Raw genomic sequence first — 24,637 nt, forward strand, 5'->3', positions numbered from 1 at the left:
CGAGGGCTCTGGGAGCAGAGGATGCCGTGTTGGCGCTGGCTGGGAGCAGGCAGGGCAGGGCAGGATGCGCTGCCATCCTCCGTCAGGGCCGCGCGGGATGGAGACGCATCGTGGAAACAATAAAAGCAATGTTCCGGGGCTTTCCTAGTGTCTTTCTCTGTTTAATGGACGTTGTCTGTCGAACATAACCACGCCGTTCGTAGAAGCCTTAGATCAACAGTTTAGCTATGCAAATTATTTTAAGTTTTTTCTTTTTTTTTAACAAGACAAACATTAAAATAGTGCTTTCTTCTTTAACATATCCTAGGAGTTGAAAACCGAGGGGTTCTGAGCAAACTGCTGGACAACTTGTCTTTGGATGCACCATGGAAATAAAAATCAGACCCCCCCACAAAAGTAACAAAGCAAATTAACTGATGGTGTTCATGCAAGTTCCTCCAAAGACGTGACAGTGCTGCGTTGTGAGTCATGCCCTCCCGTGCTCTGTGTGTCCTCCTCGCGCACGGCCCCGTGCCGCTGTCTGCCGTGTCCCCGTGAGGCCGTGGTTGCTGATGGATTTGGGGATGGGTCATAGCGAGGGGTGGCCCCGGTGGGGGGAGCGGGAGCTGAGCATCACCGGAGCCCCTCTGCAGCCAGGCCTCCTCTGGGACCCCGTATCGAGACAAGGCCCCGGGGGTCCCCACTGGGCCCTGTGCTACTGCAGGTGGTGGCACTTGTGGGGACAGCTCTGCAGGCGGCCTCCCCACAGCAGTCCAGGCTCCTGCCCCGGTCCCAGCCACCTTTTGTGCACAGTGGGGTTCCCCCTTGAAGAGGGTCGGTGTCTCTGTGCCCATTGGCGTGCTGCCATCTGGGTGGCCATCCCTGCTGCCCACAGGGCTCTGGGGCCACACTTGTGTCTCTTCTCCCTCCCCAGCCCCGGCACCATGTGCTTATCCAGGCTGTTCCTGAGTGGAGGGACCTCTGTGAGCACTGCTGCCCCTCTCCCAGGGGTCTCCCCACCCTACATCCCCCCCCCTTAGCATGTGGTTCTGCCGCAGGCCTCCCATCCTGACCCTGGAGTGGTGCTTTCCCACCTGATTCAGTGCTCTCTTTATTTTTGCTGCTGACTTTCTGTCTCCCGAAGACCAGTGGGAGCAGTGGGGCTGGGGGGTGACACGGGAGACAGCCCTGCTGGGCTCTGCCCAGGTTCTTACAGACCCTAAGGGATTGCTGTGGGGAGGGGGAACGTCTCAAGGGCAGGGTGGGCTCCACAGGGAGGCTGCAGATGCACACACAAAGCAGAAGGTTGCGGTGAGCAGAGGGGGGGGTCGCTAGAAATGATGTGTTGTGGCTCAGAGATGGCAGCAAACGGCTGAACACCAGAACATCGCTTCCAGTTGGGGGCTCCAAAGGGGAGGGGCAGCAATACCTCCGCAGCCAGTGTTGCTCACCGCGCTTCGGTGAATTGTGTTCATGTGGGGGAGGAACTGGGGGAGGGCTGGGGGGTGTCGGTCACAAGGGGAACAGAGCCCAGGGCTGCGGGGACGGTGCCTCCCTGCAGCTGTGGATGACACGCTCCCTTTGTGGGGACGGTAGCGCCGGCTCAGCTCTGGAGCCCACGGCACGCACGGAGCCTGAGTGAATCCGTCATTACGTCTCACTTTGGTTTTTCTGTTGTTCTGTGGTTATTCTTTCTGTTTTTTAACTACCGCCTTAGTTTGTGGCTGGTCTGTTGTGGGCGGGAGGAGGAGCGCCCAGCAGGGCGGGTGGGTCGGTGCCCTGCGCGTGATCTCGTGCTTCCCTCTGCTCTCTGTCCAACGGGGTGTGCTTGCCTGAGCTCCCAGAGCAGAGACTTGGAACAATTTGTTGTTTATATGATGTATTTATTTTTACTTGTGTTTCATGTCATTTTTTTAAAAAATAATAAACTGTAAGTTGGTATAACTGCCTGTTTTATGGCTTTGGAATCCATAAAAGCAACGTGGGCTGTGGTGGGAGAGGCGGGCACCCCTCGGCTGTCCTCCTGCACGGTGGGGGCAGTGCTGGGCCCGGGCGCTGTGCCCACTATGGCTCCAGGTGCCGCTGGCTGCTGGGGATCACGTGCAAGAACGGCTCCTTTCCATTCTCAGCCTCTTGTCGTCCTTCTTGCTGCTAAGAATGGGCCTCGGAAGAATGGGGATCAACTCCTCGGGGCGCGCAGGTTTGCATCCAGGAGCTGAGCTGAGGCGGGCGGTCCCGGCCCGGTGTGAGGTAGTCACATTGCAGCGGTTCTGTGCCCCTACAGCCTCCGGGGCTGCCGGCGCACGCGGCCGCTCTTGGTCTCCGGGGCACGGTGCTGCCATTTCTGGTGCCAGGCCTTCTGCCGCTGCCGGAGCCGCAGTGCGGTGCAGTAGGCGTCCAGGCTGCTGCTGCCCGGTGCCCCCAGCGCCAGCGGCTCCGCGTGGGTGCCCTTGGCCCCTTTATTGCGGTGGTGCGGTGGCTCTGTGGCCTCGTGCCGGATGACGTGCAGGTTGTAGCGGGTGAGGGGCCGGGAGAAGGAGCGCTCCACAGCCTGGCACTCATAGGTGCCGGCGTCCTCCCGGCCCAGCTGGCGGATCAGCAGCCCCTGCTCCAGCACCGCCACACGCCCGCTGCTCCTCACCTGGGCACGGGCACAGTCAGGCCCCGCTATCCTCCTCTCCCACGCCCCAGCCCCGCTGCCCCCGTACCTCGCTCAGCCCCGGCCCCTCGCCGTGCCGCACCAGCCACCGCACCGCTGTCTGCGGGGAGCGCGCCTGGCACTCCAGGAACGTGGAGTTCTTCTCCACACCAAACACGGGCTGCTCTGCGGCTGCCATCCCTGCACGGGAGTGGGAGAGGGTCAGCTCCAGCATCATGCTCCTTGGCAGAGGGTGCTGGCGGTGCCTCGCTGCCCAGCAACCCCAGCACTGGTGCTCACCCTCTGCTGTGTCCTGGCACTGGCTGAGCACGTCGGCCTTCAGCACATCCTGGCACCGAGCACGCCTGCAGGATAGTGGATGGGGCCACGCTGGCATCTCCTGCCAGCCCAGGGCTGCCCCGTGCAGGGGACATGAGGTGACCCCAGGTCACACTCACCGTTTCTCCGTGATCAGGAGTGGGACACAGGCGCTACCATCCCACGTGCAGTAGGGGTCCCTAGCCAGGCAGCAGTCCGTGCAGGTCTGCCCATAGTGCTCGCAGCGGGACAGGGCGAGCTGCAGCAGCCCCTGAGTACTGCTCACCAGCAGCTCCTGCTGCTCAGGGACACACAGCAGCAGTCAGCAGGACAGGGCCTTGGCACACCCAGGGGGTGAGGGGCTGGGTCAGATGGCTTGTCCTTTGGGGTAGAAGCATGAGGACTCACCCGTTTTGGTGACAGCTTCATGTCCAGGATGGGTGAAGGCACCTGGAGGACAAAGGGGAGGCGCTGAGGCCTTGCTGGGCTCCGGGAAGCTGCTCCCAGTGCCCCCGTACCTCGGTGATGCTGATCTCCTCCAGGCTCACAGCCTCAGCACCTGCCTCGCCGGGCAGCCCCACCTTCAGTACCTTCCCATCATCTGCCGACACAGAAAGGCGTTGTGGGGTGGGGGTCCAACACCGCACACACATCCTTTGCCGCGCTGAGCCCCCACCTGTGCCGAGGAAGAGCACATCATAGTGGCGGCCCTCAGCCTCCAGCCGGTGCACCAGCAGCTGCCGCAGCCGGTACGGAACATTGGCACGGAGCAGGACGGGCCGGCGGCCCAGCGGGCGGATGGGCTCCCACATCAGCTGGTGGGCGCGCACGAAGCTGATCACCTCATCAGGGAAGTCCTTGGTGGAGCGCAGCAGCGGGTCGTACGTCTCGCTGGGGCACTGTGGGGAACAGCAGGAGATGCGTCGTGGGCAGGACGGACCCTCCCACTGCCACCCACCACCTCCATCCGTACCGTGCCAGGGCGGGGGTAGGGGACGCGGCCTTTGTACTGCACCCAGCGGTGGTCGAAGCCCTCCTTGTGTGCGAAGGGGCCGCTGAAGGCCGCTCTGACGGCGGCCATGGAGTAGATGCAGACGGCGGAGCCGCTGAACACAGCGCTGCGGGGCGGCCGTCAGGGCACCACGGTGAGGGCTGGGGGAGGCACATGGACTCCCCATGCGCAGGAGTGGGCTCACCTGGATGACGTGAAGAGGCCGAAGATGAGGGGGTTCTGGGGGTCTCGTGTGCGGAGGAGGAAAACGTCCTCTGTGGAGAGAGAGAGGAGCAGCTGGCACTGGGTGTAGGACGGTGGCACCCCCGGGCAGGTGGCACTCACCCAACTGGTCAAAGTGTGTCTGCGTGCCATGGGGACCGGCAACGGAGCACAGCAGGCGGGCCTTGAGGAACGTGCTCCAGCGGTTGATGAGGCCACGTTTCCCTCCAACATCGTTCTGCCGGGCACAGAGCACTACACACACCTGCCCAGCCCAGCACCTGCCTTCCCAGCCCAGCACCAGCACAGCCTAGCATCAGCACACAGCCACAGCCCCAGCCCCAACCCCTACCCTGCCCGGGTGCCCAAAGACAGGGAGGTGCACAGAGCTCTGCAGCAGAGCACCGGCAGAGGTGGGGATGAGCCCCCACTCACAGGGGGTTTGGGGGTGGAAGGGACCTCAAGTGGCCATCAGGTCCGGCCCCACAGCAGGGACGGGGACCGCAGGCAGGGAAGCCTAGCACCCGCCTCACCATGTGCTGACCTTGCAGACCCGGGCTACCCTGGCGTGGATGTGTCGCCGCTCCCACTGCCCGCCCTCCAGGGCCATCTCACGGAAGAAGACGTAGACCTTGTCGTCATGTGGGTTGTGGGTATCGGGGATCGCGAAGGCTCCAACGAACGTGGGTTCTGTGAGCAGCAGCATGACATTGCCCCGTGGCTGCAGCTCCCCATGGGGCCGCCAGCCAGGCCCAGAGCCCCCGTACCATGCAGCCAGTGGTCCTGGTGCTGCTCCGTGCGGATGTAGCCCCGCTCACCCCCGCCGACCTCAGTGCGGAAGAAGGCGGCACTGCTGCCCATGAAGTCGCTGGAGGTGCCCGAGTACAGCTGCCCATCTGCAGGGCAGTGTGGGCATGGAGCAGCCGGGAGCTGCCCCAGACCCCTCTGCGTACCCCGGTACTCCACTCTTACCGACCAGCAGTGCAGCAAAGGGCTGCTGGGGGCTGTACGGGCACCGTCCTCGCCCCGACTGCAGGGAATGGCTCAGCAGCCGCATCGCGGGGACCCCGGGACCCTGCAGGGCACAGGAAGGGTCATCCTGTGGCAGGGCTGCACAGGGACCGGGCGCCGCCACGGACACCCCACCTGTCCACGGGCTCCCAGCTGCACGAAGGCGCAGACAGGCTGGTAGGCACCGGTCCCGCAGGCCAACACGTGGCTGCTGTTGTAGGGCTGCAGGAGGCGGACGAAGTTGGCACACTCGGTCTGCCCGAGGAGAGATGGCTGTTAGTGGTGGGCACACCTGCAGTGCTGGGGCTCAGCACCCAGAAGCCGGGCACAGGGCTTCCCAGCCCCACTCACCTCCAGGTCCTTGCCTGCCAGCCGGCAGTGCTCCACCTGCGCCCTGGGTGCCGGCCAGGAGATCTGCAACCACACAACCGCGGGCTGTGCTGGAGATGCGGTGCCGGACATCAGCGCTGCCCGGCACACACCCGCTGCCCCGCGCTGACCTTCTCGGGCTCCCTGCCTGGATGCTCCAGGTGCAGCAGGATGATGTGGTTCTTGGCTCCCGCCATCAGCCAGGCCCTGTCCTCATCCAGCAGCAATGCCTGGGAGCCCGGAGCGTCCCCCGGGGCCAACAGCCACCGGGAGCTGTTGGACTTGAGCAGCTCTGGGGGAACAGGGTGGGAGGAAGGGCGGCCGTGAGGGGACCACCCCAATGCGAGTCCAAAGCACACAGGTGGGGGGCAAAGTGCTGTGGCCCCCAGCTGGGCACAGTGCCACAGGAAGCGCATGGGACGTGGGCACCAGTGCGTCCGCAGCAGCTGGGAGGAAGCGAGCGGCGTGGCCCTGACGCGGTGCAGGGGAAGGAGCAGCGCTGCTCAGGGCCGGGCATGGGCTGCCACACGCTTCCCACCGAGCAGCTGGATTCCTGTCCCTGCTTTCACTGCACAGTGGCTGCGGGGATGGGTGAGACACATCCTCTCCTTTGTGCCATTATCGCCCAAGGACGGGGTGTTTTTCCTTCCCACATCCCATCTGTCCCCTGAGCTGCAGCATCCTCGGTGCGGGCTGACCTGGTTTCCTGGGGTCAGCGCCTGCCCCGCGGCACAGCCTGCAGCCCGCGGGGCTCTGCACCTCCATCTCCTCGTTGCTAAGGGCAAATCGCCACCGTGCAGCCCCACGCCGTGCAGCAGTGCCCCAGCGCTGCGCTGTCGCGGTGTGACCCACATCCACCTCTCACTGTGCCCATCCTTCCTGCATTCCCACGGCATCACCGCTGCCGTTTCCTTCTGTAAGCTCCTCGCACCTTCCCTCACCCCGCCCCCAAACTCCCTCCCTCTCCCACGCTGAGCCCCGACGTGAGGCTCTCAAAGGCCCTTTCATTTTATATTTATTTTTTTTCCCCCTAGGGCTTTTTTAAACCTAAACTTCTGAGGCCGCTGTGTCCTTGAACCCGCCGCCCCTCGCTGTCCGTGAGTCACATCCCGTGCCATTGTTTCATTGTCCCCTGGCCCTCCCGATGCTGGGAGCTTCCTCTGCTGCCTCTGCCCATGGCTGCGGGGACCGTGTGCGGCCCCGTGGAGCCCCACCCCACGGCCACGGGAGGGGGAACACCTCGGACAGGTGGGTGGGTGCGCGAGAGAGATGGGACAGAAGTTGCTGGGGACCTCCAAGGGACGTCGCCACGCGTGGGGATGCCGCGGCCCCGTGCCCTCCTTGCCCACCTCCCAAGCCCCCTCACCTCTGTGCGTGACGCGGAGGCGCGGGGCTTGCTGCCTCCGTGTCCCGGCGCCGTGCGGCCGCAGCAGCAGCACCCAGAGCAGGGCTGCGGCCAACGGGGACATCGCTGCCGGCACGGGACCTCCGCCTGAAGGGGAGAAGCTGCGCCGCGATGCGATGCGCTCGGCCCCGCAGAGCTGCCCCGACGGCAACCTGCGTGACCGCGGCGTGGGCCCGGGTGGCAGCCGGGGGAGGTCCGCGGCCCCGTCCCACACACACGAACGACGCTTCTCCCTGAGGTTCGTCTGCGGGATGAGACGGAGCGTCCCCGGATGGAAACAGCTGCGGGCGATGAATCCAGGGTTAAGCTAAACACTGCCGACAGCTTCAAATAATCAACTCCTGAGAGAGGGGACGGAGAGGGGCTGCTGCCGAGGGCAGGCGCCGGGCGAGGGATGTTGGCAGCACTTTCTGTCGTGCCACGAACGGGGCAGGAGCCCAAACGCCGCGGGGGGAAGGGTGCTGGCAGAGCTCCGTCCCCAGGGATGGAGGGGGGCTGAGCGAGCCCGCAGCCGTGTGCCATGTGCCGCCCCACAGACCCCGATTGTCTCGCGGCTAATCCAGAGCCCCGCGGGCTGCGCTTCTTGGGTTACAGCGGGGCCGGCAGCTGCGGGAGAGCCGGGGCCGGGCCGAGAGATGCGGCAAAGCCGGGCACCAGTGAGGGCGGGCGGCGACGGGGACACTGTGCCGTGTCCCGCGTGTTTGCTGCCCCGCGGCTCTGCCCACGTCACCGTGTGCTGCCAGTGCCACGCGTGCCCACGGCTGCAACTGTACGTCGGGCAGCTCCGCGTGCCCTGCCCGAGCCTTTGTCCCCTGGGGACTGTGTGATGGATGCCCCACAGCTGCTCCATCAGGCAGCGGCAGCTGTCATCCCTGTCCCAAAACCTCCTGCTGATCCAGAGCCACTGGAGGGGATGCCCCAAAAGCAGAGTGTGCCGTGCCAAGCCCTTGGGACCACAAGTTGCACACAGCCAGCAGCACCAAACACTCAGGTCCCTTCAGCCTGGAGATCCCTGGGGGCACGGCCACATACCTGGCACCATCCAGACCCCGGTGCTGTGTGTGGGCCAAACCCAAGTCCAGCCCTCATCACCTGTCCACCACATGGCCGACACCCGATACAGCATCTCCCCCTCCATTTTCAGAGCGTGCTGAGCTGTGTGAGGGCTAAAATGTGAGCAGGGCTCCTGGGGAGGGATGGGGCCCTCGGGCACCACCAGGCCAGATCCCAGACCCTCAGCTACTGAGGCATCATGCAAGGTCCCCCACAACTCATAAAGCACCACATAGTGCTGTGCTGCATTGCCTGGCACACGGCTTCACACTGTGCCTGGGGACTGGGGAACAGTTGCATCATTGGGGTTTCCTGTTTAATTCTCGATCAGAGGAACCAGAGCGATGGAGCTCTGCCTCGCATCCCTGTGGAATTCAGTGAGATTAGATTAGGGGTGAATTCTTCCCATATTTCCTTATAGTGCTGATATCTCTGCTTTCAAACTGACCTCCCTATCTCCAGCTCATAAACTATCGGGGTGTTTCTTTCCCTGCCACATTCAGTGCCCTCAGCTCTGCAGGAGAAATCTACACGTTGCAGCAAGCCACACGTTGCTGCGTGCTGTGTGTTACAGCAGCCTGAGCATTACACCGACCTGTGCAGGGTCAGCAGCAGAGTGCTCCTCGAGCACAGTTCGTGGGGCAGCAACCCTCACCAGCCACCCCAGTACCCTGTCCTATAGGGCATCACCCACCCCAGTGCCACCACGCAGACACACCAGCTACCGCAGTGCCCCTGCTCAGGGCTCAACAGCCACTCCAGTGCCCCCATTCTAGGGTCACCAATCACTCCAGTGCCCCCACCCTGGGCACGCCCGCCGTCCCATAGCCCTGTCCCACCGCACCAACCCCCACCCCGACGGCGCGAAGCTCATTCAGAGTTACGACGCACGAAGGCGCAAAGCGCACGCAGCGGGACCGCCCCGCACCCCGCATCGCTCCGTTACTCACCCGGGCGCCGCGGAGCCGCCGTCCGCCGAGCGCGGCACCTGGGGCTCGGGGCGGGGCCGGGGCTGCGCCCATTGCGTCCGTCCGTCGGTCCGTCCGTCCCCGCGTCCCGCTCAGCCCCGCGGTGCGGGCGGCTGTCGCCATCTAGCGGTGCGGGGCTCCCAAACGATCCCGCACCCCCGAGGGGTGGGACGGCGCAGGGAGCCGTCGGGCGCGGCCGAGGGAAGCGGCCCTCACGTCGGAGCCGGGAGCGGGGCTCCCGCCGCTGGGACCACGAACCTCCCGCAGTCCTTCTGCTCCTCTCCTTCCCCCGTCCACCCAACGCGGCGCAGGGAATGTCGGGCCCACGGTGCTCCGCCGCCGGCTTTGCCACCGTGACAGCTCCGGTGAGGTGGCCCCAAAGCAGCTCCCAGCCTTCTCCATTTGGGACCAGCTCCATTTGGGACCAGCCCATCCTTCCATTGTACGGCCGCAGGGCTCTGTCCCCCGGGGGCGCGGCACTCTCCTTTCCCCGCTTCCTTGCTGCACACCCAGCCGGCAGGATGCTGAGGTGTGCTGAGCTGGAAATCCTCCCATGGAGGAAGGGGAGAATCCCAGCCAGACTGGGAGTTGGGCTTCTGCGTGGCCACAGAGCAGCTCTCAGCTTCGTTCTGGCCAACCCTGGGGTCTGCAGCGGCTCAAACCCCAACGATGTCTGCACAGAAACGTGGATACGTGGAGAGGAATTCCTATTTCTGAAGAGCTGAGCCTCTCCCCAGCAACAAGACACAAGGACCTGTGTGCGAACGGACTGAGCTTCCAGCTCAGCTCCCCATGCCCCAGAACACAGCTGAGGTGCAGCTCTGGCTCTACACGGGAGCTGCTCCACATACACTGCCCTCTTCTGTGTAGAGGGTCCTAAATCACTGCTTTAAAATGAATCAATACCAAAATTTGATCTACAGCTCTTCATTGGGAAGGAGGGAAAGCAGCAGCTCTCACTGCAGGACACGTGGATCAGCCTCCCACTCCTGCTCTGCAACACGCAGTACTGGTGGCAGCACCAGAACCATTGTAAACACTCTTGGAAAGAGGAGGAAAACAATTAAAAAGAGATCAAGGTAATTGCAATGCAGCTGTGGCTTCAGGTGAGCCTTCTTTAGAAGTACCCTATCAACAGTATCAAAAACATCAGACACCAAAAACATCACACCAAGCAGCCCCACGTCCCTGCAACCCTTCCTGCAGACGCTCGAGGGAGCCCACACGTTTTCTCCAGTTCTCCTCCGGCGTTTGGAGATGCCTGGGGGGAGCAGCTGGGCTGCCACGCTGCGGTTTGGGACATTCCCTCACTATTTCCACTCTGTAACAGAGCTCCCAGTCCGTGGACCCAAACAAACCGTTCCCAGCTGCTGGTTAAGGGCCTTCATTTTAAGGCACGAGTGTTAAGGTGACTCTTCCTCCACCTGCAGTTCCACACAGCCCTCTAAACCAAACTCGTCGAGCAGCTCCTCTCCCTGGCTTTGTACCAGAGCCTCAGGACAGAGCACAGAGGGGTCTCCAGCAGCAGGGAGCTGCCTACAAATCCTTTATAAAGGATGCTACCTGCCCTGGGTGCATGTCAGCACCACAGGTTTCCCTGCATCCTCCATCGCTGGGTGCAGCACCAAGGCACCAGCAGTGCTCCATGGCTCTCCAGGGTTCCCTGTGCCAGAGGCAAAGAAATGCAGCCTCAGTAGGTCTTCTGCTCTCTTTAGAAGTCGTCAGCTGCTGCAGGTGGTCCTTTACCTTCCAGTCTTGCTGTCTTCAGCTTCACACACCTGTGGTGGGTAAGCAGCGGGTGTGTGCAAGCCAGGCCAGCTCCATCGCAGCCCTACTGCAGGCTGGGCTCGAGGTCTGCTCCACGCTGGCCAGCGGCATGCACCAATCTGCCCAGGGCACGCAGCCCCAGCTGAGCTCACACACATACACACGTTCATCATGCTTCAGCCGAACCGCCCTGGACACATCCCTGTCCCAGGAGCTGCCTCTGTGTGAGCAGCACTCACCCAGGAAGGCTGTCCTTGCTAACAGCCAGGATGAATCCCAAACAGGTCACGCCCAATTTCCTGTCAGGTCTTGTGGCTGTCTTCTGCTCCCTGCTCACACCCTGCCCCACAGCAGCATCAGGAGCACCCAGCCCTGACACAGACACAAGCTCCAGGCCCTTACCAGCAGGCAGCTAAACACGGTGGGAACCCTCCAAAAGCAACACGTGCTACTGAAGGCTGCCATTTCAGGCAAGAGGTGGGCACTGACCAATTTTCAGTTTTATTTAAAAAAATCTAGCAGCAAAACCTGTAACAATTCAAAAACAAATGAACAAAACCCAAAAAAAAAAACCCAAGAGAACATTACACAGAGAAAGAGACGGAGGTGGGCGATGCGCTCGGGGTTTTCTCCACCATTTACTCCAGCTCCTTATAGCGGGCAAACATCACTCTCCTGACAGCGTCGCGGTACGTCTCATTGGACTGCCTCCTGTTGGGCCTCCCTTGGGCCCCCAGGCCAGGTCCTCTCTTCCGATTTTCTGCCTGAAAAACACCACAAACACAACGTGTCTTAGTGACTGCTGCCTGCCACCTGCTGCCACCCATGAAGAGACAGCTTCCCCTGGGCTGCTTCGGGACGGCCAACCGCTCCCATGTGGATCGGGGAGAAGAGGAAAAGCTGTGTTCCTCTAAAAGATGTTTTGGGAGAAACTCTCAGCCTTTGCACGCAACAAAACCAGAGGCAGCAAACTCCCAGTGAGAAGCAAAACACAGGGACTGGCTGTGGAGATCAGCACCATTACAAAGGAGGGTTGGAACGGGCAGCCAAAGCACAGTGCCAGACAGGAGGCAGCCACGTGCAAGCTGGGATTGAAAAAGAGAAAGGCAAAGCACCAGCAAGAGCTGCACTCACAGGGAGCTGTTTGCAGTCAGCTGTACCTGCACAAGCTCAGCAGTTCTCTCCTAACAGCGTTCCCATGGAACCCAGTAGCTCACTTTGAAAATCGACCAGTTTTTAACGACTGGCTTTGGCAGCCAGTCTGAATTATTCAGTAATACCTGCCAGGAGTTAGCCCAGGAGATCTGGCCCAAGACTGAATGTTTCCCTTGCTTTTAAGTCTGACTTCTATGGATACCAGAGATGTCATCAATTAGGCTGAGAGATCAAAGTGTGGTGGGGCTGAAGCGGGCACGTGGCTTTGCCCTGCAGGATTCGGAAGGGGGAAGAAAACACATCTCTCCAGACCCTTTGGGAGGTGCCTGTAGGAGCTGCAGGAGGGCTGTGCCTTCCATCAGCTCTCCCATCCAGGCCAGAGAGCCCTGATTGGAGGTCAGACCTCCCAGAGCGCATCCCCGAAGCCAAGCCCCATAACAAAGCCCATTTTATGGCTTCAGGAAACTCTCTGTGAGGACTGAGCAACAGCTGGGGCCCGTCCCTGCTATCTGAAGAGGGAAGCTTGCCTTGTGTGTGTGGGCTCGAGCAAATACACGTCACGAAGCCTCAAATATTTGCTTTTAATGATATAATTGACTGCAAGTTGAATGTCACAAGGCAAGCTGCTCTGCAAGTCGCTCTGTCCCTCAGTGAGGCACTAACACCACGCAGCAAGGCAGCCAGGAGACAAATGCACTGCCACACAGCTGCAGCTGCAAGGATTCAGTGCTGCTCTCGTGCCCCTAGGCAAGCAAAGCAGTCCCTGCCCCAGGCTGCTTGCTCCTGCTGTGCCTGGGCAGCCCACTGGGTAGACTTCTGCAGAACAGCAGCTTCAGCAGCCATCAATCTTTTGCACCCCTCTATGGTGTCAGTTTGGCTGTGTGTGTTACGTGGCTGCAGAGCACTGAGCTGGTGGTCCATTCAAAACCCAGCCTGGCTTTGGGCAGATATTAATTAGATGCTCACACCCTCCTTACTCACTGTTGCTGTTTTCCACCCCTACAGATCCACATATAAATCTGATTCCCTTTCTTCTGCCAATATACTTGCAGCCCCTCCCAGCCTGCAAAATCACTCAATGCACACATTACTCCATTAAGTGGGCACTGTGTCTCACATCCTGGCTCTTGCTGGAGCTCAGAACTGCCTCAAGCTCTTTTGGGAGACATCAGCAGCTTGAAGATCAGTGATTCTTTCTGATTGGGAGGTAAGACTCACCTCCATTGGAGATGCTGTACCCTGCTGGTTGTGACCGAAGCCCTTTTTCCACCCTGTGGACTGCAACATTCTGTTTCCTTTGTTGTTACTGTCAATCCTTGGGTCATAGTCACTGGAAAGGAGGCAGAATCAATTGTTCAGCACTGCAATACTTTGAAAGCATGCCAGAGCTTTTTAGCTCTACTAATAACACCTTGACTGACATTCAAACCTCCCCTGAGGGGTACTTCAAGTTGTTTGCAAGAAGCACACCGCCCAAGGAAACCAACACGCTGCAGGGTTCAGACACCTTTGACCATGTAAATCCCTGCTCCACCCCCAGGGAAAATAGACTAGGGCACAGGAAATGAGCTCAGGCTCCAAAATATTTACAATACAAGAAGTTCAGAAGTGCTCTATTCTTGAATTTTAGCAATAGCAATAAAGTGAAGTCTAATCCCTTCTGCACTGGTAGACCTTTCTTCTCTTCCAGTGCTGTGAGCATTGTGGTCACTGAGCAATGTTGACTTGGACACCCCTTCTCCCACCTGGTCATTAGTAATCCAAGACCAAAATTCAGAGTTTTCAAAACTCCTCTGTACAAAAATAGCTTCATACATTCAGGCAAGTTCTACTGTCTGGCTGCTGCTCACACTGCATACAAACTGCTTTAGTTTATTCTCAGCTTTTCCAAGAAAACAGAGGGAATAGAAGACAGATTTTTAAACTGCTAGATGTGGAGGGAAAGTCCAGTTTTGAGGTGCTGTACCAGAAAGGAACAGCCACAGAACCAGTTCTGTCTTCAACATATGCCCAGCAGTTGCTCAGCCCACTGGAACAGCACAGACTTTCTTCCTCCACCTACTCTGAATGAGATGGAAACAGCTCCCAGCATTCCTCTGAGTCACAAGAACAGATGAAACACAGCTCTGCTCCTTCTTCCAACAGCTAAACACCAGGACAGGAGGTCAGCAAATGCCTTAAGGATAAGTGAACGGGAACAGATCGCACTCTGCTCCCTATGCCTGACCAAGAATGCTGGATACTGCCATCCAACCTATTCAGTACCTGTCTTTAAGTCCCTGATTTTCCCTAAACCCTGATCCCCATGCACTACACAACCCTCACCCTCTCCAAGAAGTCCTGCAGCACGACAGACCTGTGCTTGGGGGAACTCTACCCACAAGAAGCACAGCTTGGCTATTTCTCATCATCAACCCCACCAGCCAATTCTGGCCCCACACATGCCATGCTGGCACCAGCAGCCCTGAATAACCAAGAGTAACCATTACCTCTCTGGGTCCCGATCGTATCTGAATCGTTTCCTCTCTGGTGAATCCATCTGCTGGAACTTCTCTCTTCGGTCATAACCTTTGTCTTTGTATCTCCCCTTCATAACAGAAAGAACAAATTAAAGCACAATCCTACAAAGGATTTGACACTCCAGAGGGGATTGCTTATGTAGGCATGTGGAAATCTGCCCTGGGGACCCACAGACCCTGGATGATTCTAGGACTCACAATCCAGTTATTCTGTCCTGATGGTATCTATTGAGCAGATCCAGATCTGTAGTTGCAGCCTTCCTGCTATGGCAGCACAATCAGCTCTGCTAGATTCTGAAGAAGCGTTCCAGCTCCCCCATTACTGGTCAGGCAGCAGCATCTGCCCATATACTGCATGGATTTTAAACAGAAATCTGGTTTCCACAAAGCCCAGAGCCCAGCACTGGCTGGCAGGACAAGAAAACCACCACCCAGACCTTTCTGAAGAAAGGGGACCTACTCTTGAAGCCATAGCACTATTTATAGGCCCCAAAGCAGTGTGACCCCACAGTTTGAGACTCTGTGGGAAGCATATGAAGCCCAGAATACAGGCAGAAGTACACAAGTGAAGGGGGTCATGCCTGAGACCGACATTCTCCCCGGTAAACATAAATCTGCCCACCACCACAGACCCACCTCACGCTCTCTCTTCTCCAAATATGCCAGCTCCTGCTCAGATCGTTTGATCTTCATATGTATCTCCAGGTTTTGCTGGAAGGAAGATAACAGAACCAGAGACAGCAGAGTATACAGGCTGTCAGGGTCAGTTGCTGCAGCCATAAAGAGTACAAATAAAGCAGCAGGCTCTTCCAGCTGCACCAATCCAGATGCAACACCTTCCCATGAAGCCATCATGGTCCCCATAGGGACCAGGAGCCTTTCCTATACTATAGCAGGAAAGGCAACCTGTCCTATTGTCCCATTATGACACACATGCAGTTTGGTCCTCCCAGAAGCAAGATCTTAAAAGACAGCACAGAACCTAGGAAGTTATGCCTGAAGTTCTTACTGCTACCACACTTGAATGTGCCAGCAGCCCACTCTCCCCATCTCTGAGCTTTCTCACTATAGCTTATTAAGATGTCCCACCCTGATGTTATGGCACTCTCGTAGCATGAGCAAGCAGCTCACACAATGCTTTGAGCAGAGCTTTGATGGGAAGTTTGCCTGCTTCTGTGTCAAATTCAGAACAGCTCCTCCCACACAGCCACTGCATTTCCCCCATACATCACAAAGCTGTTGAGCCAAAGGCAGAGCACAGCACACAAGCAGCTCCCATTGCCACCAGCTCCCCATACCTTGTGCAGGTTGGAGAGCTGCTGGTGCTTGATGAGCACTTCCTTGTTGGGAAACTGCCTCCTGCACAGCAAGCAGGCCAGTTTGTTCCAGTCAGTCAGCTTGTCATCCCTGGGCTTGGCCTTTCTTGGCTGCTCCTCGCGCTGTGCTTGTGGGTGAGGAGATGGCAGCCACTGCACCTGCTCCTCCTCTTCTTCCTCCTCTTCATTGTCACTGTCTCCACCATATTCTCCCAGAAGACCTATCAGAGGGTTCACCACCTTGGGCTGAGGGAAGAAGCAGGAAGTTTGACAATTGTAGCACCAAGCCTACTCTGCTGTGCTAGGGTCCTCTTCCCCACACTATCTACTGTCACCATTCTAGCTCAAGAGCAAGAGAGCAGCAGTATAAGCAAGGAATGGAAAGAAGTTGGCAGGTCAGCATTTAAGCACTGCAGAGTAGAAGGTGTTCCATTCTCAAGATGGACTATGCTTTGCTGCTAGGCTTTTCCAATCTGCCACACAACTAAGTGCAAGAAGTTGATGACTGCAGTGGCTATCTGGCATGGAGTGGCTATCAATCGCATTCTCCAGCAATGGAGATCAGTGATGTTTACCCTTCCTCAGTTTGGAGGCATATGCAAGAGTTTCTCTGGAGTGAAGAGGTTGCTTAGATGCCAGTAACAAATTTCACCGTGCAAGAACTCTGCAGACAAGCTCAGCCCTATAGAGCAAACTGCCCTTGCCATTCCACTGCCAATGTTTCCTCCACCAGCATGAGAAATGGGCACTTCTGCCACCCAAGGTCACAGCCAGGCTTGGGTGAGCTCCCTAGCCACCTACCCAGGCTCAACCAAAGCAAAAATCCTACAGAATGTCTTACCGGGGCTGCACTCTCATCCTTTTTCACAGAGGGAGGTAATGGCTTTTTAAAGACATCTTCTGTGAAAAACTTCTCCTCTCCAGATTCATTCTAAAAGAATCAAGATCAGGTGTTAAGACCACCATAGCATGAACTCAGTGCAAGCAGCAAACTGGTCACCCATGTAAAAAACCTCCACGGAAACCAGGCAGTTGATAGAAAGTGGTTTGGTGGGAGAGATTCCAGTTCTGGGCATCACCAGAAGCGTTTCTCCTGGAGCTAGATTCTTAGTTTCAGAGACAGCTAAAGCGGTTTGCCAAGCTGTTCCACTCTCACTCTCTGCTGGACTGCGATGCTGACTACGCTCCCAGTTGCCTTAGACCAGCAGCAGAGAGGGCACAGGGCCAGTTCACATTTAGACACCTCCATCTGCACAAAAGATGTGGACAGGAGGTGTAAAGTAACCCCCGCAGACAGTCAGCAAGGGAACAGAAACACAGTGCTGCAGGAACAGTCACAGTCTTGCTTCCCTGTGAGAAATGCCATCAAGCAAAAGGTGGGGAAGAGTAATGATAACACTAGTTTTCCTTACTGTGCCTGTGGCATAATATATGGCCAAGCTCAACACAGCTCTGTGGCACTTTCAGGATTTTCTGCTGGACAGTGAACACCAAGGACTAGTTACCCAGCACTGCAAGAGGATGAACCTGTGATGCTCACTTGTGTGTTCAGCAGCACAAACTGAGAGGCTGGGGTGATGCTTTATGTCTACAATCTTTACAGAAAACTGACCTGAGTCTCCAGACATGCCTTCACTGGAGAAAGAGAAGCTCTAGGCAACATCTTACCAGTCCTGCAGTCTCATCCTTTTTCACAGAGGGTGGTAATGGCTTTTTGAAGACATCTTCTGTGAAAAACCTCTCCTCCCCAGGCTCATTCTGAAAAACCCAAGATTGGGAATTAGACCAGCACCAACACAGGGAGTCAGGGTGCACATAGCAACCAGGAAGCCAATTTCTGAGCAACCACGGAAACCAGACAGCTGGGAAAAACAATGGGAGGATTTCTGCTGAAGATGATTTCACACTCTGCTCAGCCAAGACCAGTGCTTCTATGTTAGTGACCCTGAAAGCAAGCCTTCTCCACAACAGATGAGATTCCTTGGCTGACTTAGTACCAACACTAAGGTCAATTATACCCCTCAGGTCCCAGGTTCCCTAGGACCACACATGCCACAGTGCACATGCAGACCAAGAGGCAAAGAAGAATAAGTTTCTACAATTTTAACTAAACCACTTCTACCAACTCTCCTGGCATTCCTCAGGCCAAGGAGCATATGTCAGTGTGGCTGAGGAAGATCCAGCTCAAAACACCCATGCTCAAACCACTTTTGGCAGCTAATTCCAATCAACAGCTCTGCACACGGGAAAGATAGCACTTGCTCAGCATCAAATGGCACTGACTCATGATTGGTGCTGGACTCTGGGAGGCACTGTAAAGAATGTCCAGGGTAGACTCCTAACTGCATTTGGTATCAGTTCATCTTTGCAGTCCACCAGTACCACTTGCCTCATCTGCCTGTCTGCAATGTTTGGAGGGGGCAGGAACTGTATTTAGGGGAGGGCTGAATCTCTGTTACTATCTGACTATGTTCAAACATCCTTACCATTTTTTTGCTCACTGTTACAATAGTTGGGTGCTTTCAGCAGTGTGAGCGAAATGCCGCTCTCAGTTACGTGGATGTTTCTGAATCGTAAGGAAGGGATGAGAAGCCCTGACTTGAATGCACAAGGCAAAAATTTCAGGAACTTGTCCCTGCTTGGCCAGAATCATGTTCCTGGCCTGCTGCTGACCCCATGCATTTCATCACTTTCTCTCACTGTCCCTCCCTTTTTTGAATCCTCTAAAAATTACTCACCTTTTTTCTAACATTTATTACCACAACTTCCCAGCCTCAGATCTCTGACCATTCTGACTACTGGAGGGATTTACCTTGCCAGAAGTGTTTTTCCCTTTCTCCTTTTTGTCCCTATTGTCCCTGCTATGCGGATCCTTCCTTTCACTTGTCCGTTCCTGGCTTCCATGTCGCCGCCTTCTGTTCTCTGGAGGTGATGAGCACGCTTCTCGGTCTATTGTGACTTCTCTCTGAATGAGGCAAAGAAAGAAGAACCTTGCAATCTTCTTATTGGACTTCTTATCCTTACAGGGCAAAGGAGACCAGCACAGTAAGAAGGGACTACAGAGCTTCAGACAGCTGAAGCACAGGCTTCAGGACTCTGCTGGGCAGAAGACTATCTACTACAAGCAGGTCATCAGAGCACTGCCCTGTTCATGTAGAGCAGTTATATACAATTGCATGAAAACAAGATGACAGCCCCAGAGGACCTCAGCAGATGGCTCTTTTTTGGCATCTTTGTAGCTATTTCAAGCCAGGCTCAGGGAGCAAAGAGATAAATATAGATCTCTGCTCTCCATCTTTATGTGGAGTCACATAACATGTCTTCAGTAAAATCTAGCAAGGATGCTCTCTCTGTAAGTCTATTCAATGAAGAGCAGATCAAAAGCCTTACAAAGGCTTCAGAGGTCAAGGAAGCTGCCACGGTAAATGGTCCAATACACAGCTGTTGGGCTCCTAGCCTCTCATTAAGGTGCCATTTCAGAACGTGGATCTCTTTTATATAGGTCAAAGAACTGAGAGAAACAAAGCTGCCTCTATGCCGCCCTTTGCTAGCCCTCTTCGGCCTGCAAAATCTATGCAGAGGAGGACAGTCTGTAAGAACATGCAATGTGTGTGTATCTTTGTTCCTACTCACCTGAGTCCTGGGGTCATAGTATGTTCCAGCTATGGGATCGTAGTAATTCCCAGTTTCAGGATCGTAAATGTATGTGGACACATCTGAAGGAGCTGAATGAAGAATCAAGAGTTAACACGTAGCCTTTGGAATGCAGAAATTGCCTTTTACAAAGACAAAAGCAAAAGTAAATCTTGCACCGGTGAGAGGATCAAATCTGGGAAGAAATCTTCTCTCCTGGTAAAGACATGCAAGAGAATCCTCACACTGGTCTACCTAGTTATTTTTCTCTCTAAGGAATAATGAGGTAGTCACATTTTCACAATTCTTCTGTTTTAGGACTCTCACTAAAATTCCTTATCAAAACACACTTACAGGGAGGATGCACTGAGATCACAGGATCGTAACTCTTGACCAGAAAAAGATACACAATTCAGCAATTTCCTACACAATGGGTTAATGAGTACAAGGCACTGTTTCCACCCACCCTTGTGAACAAGGAAGATCTGTGCTCTTACAAACAATCCTCTGTTTAAAATGATGACACTCCCCACATCCCTTCCGTCCGTGGGTGCGTGAAGGCTTGTGGAAGAAACAGAGCGACCTGTTCCTACACGAAAAGCCTAAGGCCTTAAGGGTATGGCCATAATATCAGCAATGTTTCTCATTTCTAAAATGTTATTTAAACAGAGCTCAATGATACTGTATATAAGCTAGTTAAACAATCAGGAACCATTTTCCAGCCACCAGCACCACTGGTGCAGTGTAAATTCTTCCATCTCATCTAGCAATTGCCAGGTTGATTTTATCCCATTGGTTTGCCACAACAAGGAAAAGCAAGCAGCAAGTTTTAAAGCAGCAAGTTTTATTTATTTGCATGTAGCTTTTGCACAGTAAGGCTGGAGAGAAATCCATTATCAGATAGGAAAATGTGACTAAAATTTGGCAAAGGAACTCAGAAGTGGGTGTAGCAAATAAACCTACTCTTGGCCTTTAAAATATTTTTTGGCTGATTTCTACATGTCAGTGCCCTTTTAAGGAAGAAAAGTCTCCATAGTAGGGGTGAGGCAGAGCTTAACTTACACTGTGCTCTGGTGCGTCTCTGCGATTCGCCACCTCTCCTGTCTCTCATGCCCCTTCTGCCCTGAATAAGTGAACAACACAGACAGATCAGAAACTCTCATACATCATACTGCTTCTCCCTCCCACAGGCCCAAAGAACAGGAAAACATTCATTTAGCTACTCTAAATAGCAGACCTAACTTTTCATTTACAGAATGATGGACAGTGTTGCAAGGCACAGGACTCCTCCATCTCCCCTGAATCTTTTAACAGAGTACTCATGGTAACACATACGAAAGCACCATGCGTGTTCAGTACGGCCCTGCAGCCCAGTCACTCTGTCCAGGAACTGAGATGAGCCAGCAGCAAGTCACCCCACAAAAGCACGTCATACAGTGATCCAGCCCCAACCTCCTTCAAGCAGCATCTGTGCCCTGACCTGCACTGCTGCATGCATTAAGATCCTGTGTGCTGGCTGAGCAGCAGCAAAGAGTACACCTGAGCATCATCACCATATCTTCAGTCATGCTGAAGTTTCAGTGGTGCATAGGAAAAAAAGTCAGGCAAGTCTCTTTTGGTGCTCCCTCCCTTCCCTTCTACTTGTATCTGCACAGACCTACCTGGCCATAGTAGGAGTTGTCACCATGCTCCCCGTAGTCATTCCTATTGAGATAAACATGGCAGGTTAACATCAGTGTAGCTTCACATTAACCTCAAAACAATCAGCTGGAACTATAAAGACAGAAAGACCATCTTCACTGTCCACATGTTGGACTGTGTTCATCCCAGGAGACAGAGAGGTTTTGCCATGCCGATGCTCTGCTCAATCAGCACAGAGCAGCTGAATCCCTCCAACTGCTTTTTAAAAACCCAAACCTACTGATCCCTTCACAATGGGACATGATGGCTGGACAACAGGAGGCCACCTAATACAATGGTTATTCCTAAACTGCTCAATCCCTAAAGCTTCTCCAGCTCTGCTACTTTTGCTTTATTGTTAACATCTTGTTAAGTTGTAGGGACATCTGTGCTAATTCACATGCTAACAGTTAAGCACCCACTCTGACAGCACAGCTTAGGCCTCACGGCACACTGCCTCTGCAACCCTACTGCCTCATCTGGCCGTACCTTCTCCTCCCTGTAGCAAGATTCACTTCCAGTGTACGTCCATCAATGCAGATAGGGGGATCCAGATTCTGCAGTATCTTTAGCAACCTCAGTGCCTCCTGTCAAAGCAAAGGAAAATTTCACATCCAAGTGAACCCTCCCTGGAGCTCCCTGTTGATTAAGATTCTTGCCTTTTACACACAGAAACCATTGAATTCAATATCCCTACAAAAAAAAACCAAAACATCTGAGCAAGAGATGGTCAAATTTAGGAGGATGTGCAAAGAGATGTTAAGGAAAGAAATACACAACTTGAAACAAAAGTCTTTGGCTCCTAAGGCCTGAGATCAATAGATGTATCAGGTGTTCCCTATAACTACCCAGACAAGCAGGAGCGGCCACCAACTCTCCAAGACAGCGTCTTCACAAGTACAACTATTTCCTATATTCTTTTACCCCTGTGTTTTTTCTACTTCTGCCTGCTATACACGTCAACAGGGAGAGATGTAAAAACAGGGAACTACTCACAGCATGTGAATCCAGTTCAATGAAGCCATAGGTCTGCCCCATCCGGCCAGCTTTGTTCTTCATGATGCGCACGCTGGATGTGGAGATTCGCACGTATGGAGCCAGCAGCCCCACAATCACTTCTGGTGGGGTGAATCGAGTAATACGTTTCAGCATGATTGCTGAGAAGGACAGTGAGAGGTGGCCAGAAAAAAAAGAAAAAAGAAAGAAAATTCAAATCTAGGTTTACTGTGGCAGTAAAGTAAAATTAAACTTCCTCAAAGCAACAGCAGGGCTTCTTGCAGTTGGGTCTGCAAACCTTCATATTTTTTTTCCCAAGCTTGCTCAGAATCTTCCCTCCAATTCCTCACCCTTCCCCCCAAGAAAGCAGCAGAATGCAGCCTCCTCCTTGAAGGAGCTCAGTCCAAGGTAAGTTCTGGCTACAGAGACTTTTGCTGCTATGCTAATTTAATTGTACCATCCTGAAGACAGCTGGACCCGAATTAACTTTTTAAAGGGCAACTTGATAGCACTTTTGGAGCTGGACAGCCCACCATTACTTGATGCCATGCATTTGCACAACAGCCTCCAGAGGTCTTAGTGAAATGCTGCCCTTTTTACAGACAGGAGTGCACAGAGTGCAGTCGAGGCGAATTCCAAATTGGGCTCTCTGCCACTCACTTCTGCTTCCTCCACCTTCCTGTGGTGTGGCTTCCTCTGTTTCCCTCTGAGAAGGCAGCTCCTGGTGCCTCTCTGTGTCCCTTCTCTTCTCCTGTGAGGGCCGCCGCTCTCTCCCTTCATCTCTTTTCCTTGGCTCCTGTTCTTGAGGCTGGCACTCCTGCTGTGGAGTAGGAACTGAGGCTTGGAGAGGCTGCTTTGGAGATCCTGGTTGTACTGGTAACTCTTGCTCAGGTTTTTCAAGCTTTGCCTCTGCTATTAGAGAATAGAAATGGACTCTTTCCACATACAATGCTACAGCACGTACTTTTTCTTCTGCTATTTTCTGCTAGTACAAATGTTCAACTCAGAAAGGGCTACCCTGTTCTGTCCTTTGCACATACCATGTCTTTACACTCTGCAGACCCAAAACACAAAAATGGCAAGACAGATGTACAGCTCATCCTTCCATTGCTGTTTCACATCAGGTTCCTCTGCCTGACCTCTGCTGAGAGAGATGAGGCATTCTGGCCTCCTTTCAGGACAAGCTCTTGCCTGGGCACACATAAATAAGGATGGGTTTGGGTTTGGATACAGTCTACTCGTGTTTGGGAAACCCTACACAGCAGCAACATCCTTACTATGCCTGATCTATTCAGGAACACTCCGTATCTGTGCAATAGCAACTAGTGACTGTCACCCTGTCTCTATGTCAGAGGAAAATTGGGTGCAAACACACACATCATAAAAAAAAATCACTGATTTTTATTAGGTCCCTACTTACCACAAATGAAGTACCATTATGTGGAAATACCCTGCCCCTAGCTTAGCTATGTGATACACAGAAGGTAAATCCTACCGAGTTTCTGAGCTTGAAGATCTCTGAAGCATCTGGTTTCACTTCACAAGAGATCCCTGCCTGAGCTTCTGTTGCTGTTAGAAAGGGAAGCCTAAGTTGTGGGCCTCTAAAGTCAGATGTCACCAGCCCTGTACGTACTGCTGAAGTCTGCTCCCACAAAGTAAGGAGTGAGAGTACAAGCCCTGGCACAGTGAAGCTTTACTCTTAAACATTCCCCAGAGCACGTCCCTGCTCTCATTGTTTGGGCAGTGGGAAGCACAGCAGAACACAATTGTTTTGCATGTAAACACTGGGAACACTGCACACTGACATGCTTGGCTGTTAGCACAGCTCATGCCGGATGGTCCCATATTCATTTGTCTGCAGTTTGCAGAGGTTTGGCCACAGTTCATTAAAAGGACCTCAGATAGAATTTGCAAATGAAAACTGAGTCACACAGACATAAACACAACACCAGAGATAGGGAGAACAACTCTTACTGAATTCTTGCTCAGCTGATGCTTCTTCTCCCTCAGGACCACCTCTTGACTCTGAGCCTGCTCTGTTCCCTGTAAGAGAGGCATATTAAAATCCATTTCAAAACCAGCAACCCCAGAGCATGCAAGAACTCATGCAAAGCTGCAGTAATGAATGCTTGTGTGTAGAGTCTTACTTTGTTTCACCTAACAATTAACAAACAGTCATGGGGAGATTACCTTATCACAACCTTGCAATCAACACAACAGGCCAGTGTGAAGCATGCAACACAATCAGTCTTCACAGCATCTTAAAGGCTCTGTTTATTTTGCTCCTTGGTAGTTTTTATTACAATACACAGCTGCGGTGACCAAGGGGGCCAGCAATGTAAATTCGGACTTCCTAACACTGATGGAGGAACCACAGTGCAGGAATAGCACAACATCCACAGGGAGAGTGCTTCAGCAAGTAAGGAGCTCTGCATCAGCAGTTAATTTAATGCCCTCCTACCTAAGGTGCATAAGAAACAGGAAGCATCAGAAATCTGCTCAAAGATGCCAAGGCAAAGCTTACAGAGGGCTTGGAGTACCTGCTCAGCCCAAAGAAAACAGCTCCTCCAGAAAACATGTTCTGGCTCTCATGCTATCCCACCCAGAGGTGCTGGTG

The 24,637-nt window shown here is 54.5% G+C and overlaps 3 protein-coding genes across 5 annotated transcripts in view; 1 reads left to right on the forward strand and 2 right to left on the reverse strand.

Annotated features, from left to right (window-relative positions):
- Positions 1-1,299, forward strand: part of RAD54L2 (RAD54 like 2) — a 38,544-nt gene extending 37,245 nt beyond the window's left edge. The window contains exon 22 of one of the 2 annotated variants that reach the window (XM_065749632.1): positions 308-1,299. In XM_065749632.1, coding sequence (XP_065605704.1) covers positions 308-375 — 68 coding nt within the window. In that variant the 3' untranslated portion in view covers positions 376-1,299. The remainder of the gene's footprint in view (positions 1-307) is intronic. The other variant, XM_065749631.1, reaches the window with a different exon arrangement.
- A 70-nt stretch (positions 1,300-1,369) lies between these two features.
- Positions 1,370-8,982, reverse strand: LOC136056998 (semaphorin-3D-like). The gene is made up of 18 exons (XM_065749437.1): positions 8,937-8,982; positions 6,895-7,020; positions 5,660-5,820; positions 5,511-5,573; positions 5,295-5,414; positions 5,121-5,223; positions 4,916-5,044; positions 4,693-4,838; positions 4,272-4,386; positions 4,132-4,201; positions 3,909-4,053; positions 3,612-3,834; positions 3,454-3,536; positions 3,344-3,385; positions 3,076-3,233; positions 2,918-2,982; positions 2,688-2,818; positions 1,370-2,620 (listed from the first exon to the last, which is right to left on the reverse strand). Exons 2-18 carry the CDS (start codon positions 6,995-6,997, stop codon positions 2,258-2,260), a joined length of 2,220 nt encoding a protein of 739 aa, XP_065605509.1. The 5' UTR covers positions 6,998-7,020; positions 8,937-8,982; the 3' UTR covers positions 1,370-2,257.
- A 2,221-nt stretch (positions 8,983-11,203) lies between these two features.
- RBM6 (RNA binding motif protein 6) overlaps positions 11,204-24,637 on the reverse strand; it is a 54,106-nt gene continuing 40,672 nt past the window's right edge. Inside the window, exons 9-23 of one of the 2 annotated variants that reach the window (XM_065749436.1) lie at positions 23,995-24,063; positions 22,681-22,929; positions 22,021-22,181; positions 21,514-21,611; positions 21,006-21,048; positions 20,407-20,467; positions 19,345-19,436; positions 18,524-18,676; positions 17,380-17,469; positions 16,553-16,642; positions 15,694-15,957; positions 15,032-15,106; positions 14,366-14,463; positions 13,095-13,206; positions 11,204-11,485 (exon numbers count right to left, since the gene is read on the reverse strand). In XM_065749436.1, the coding sequence (XP_065605508.1) occupies positions 11,360-11,485; positions 13,095-13,206; positions 14,366-14,463; positions 15,032-15,106; positions 15,694-15,957; positions 16,553-16,642; positions 17,380-17,469; positions 18,524-18,676; positions 19,345-19,436; positions 20,407-20,467; positions 21,006-21,048; positions 21,514-21,611; positions 22,021-22,181; positions 22,681-22,929; positions 23,995-24,063 (1,781 nt within the window). In that variant the 3' untranslated portion in view covers positions 11,204-11,359. Of the gene's footprint in view, positions 11,486-13,094; positions 13,207-14,365; positions 14,464-15,031; positions 15,107-15,693; positions 15,958-16,552; positions 16,643-17,379; positions 17,470-18,523; positions 18,677-19,344; positions 19,437-20,406; positions 20,468-21,005; positions 21,049-21,513; positions 21,612-22,020; positions 22,182-22,680; positions 22,933-23,994; positions 24,064-24,637 lie in introns of both variants that reach the window. The other variant, XM_065749435.1, reaches the window with a different exon arrangement.

Source organism: Cyrtonyx montezumae, unplaced genomic scaffold, assembly GCF_038088225.1.
Source record: "Cyrtonyx montezumae isolate F1298 unplaced genomic scaffold, pur_monq_1.0 scaffold_6, whole genome shotgun sequence".
In the NCBI taxonomy this organism is placed as follows: domain Eukaryota; kingdom Metazoa; phylum Chordata; class Aves; order Galliformes; family Odontophoridae; genus Cyrtonyx; species Cyrtonyx montezumae.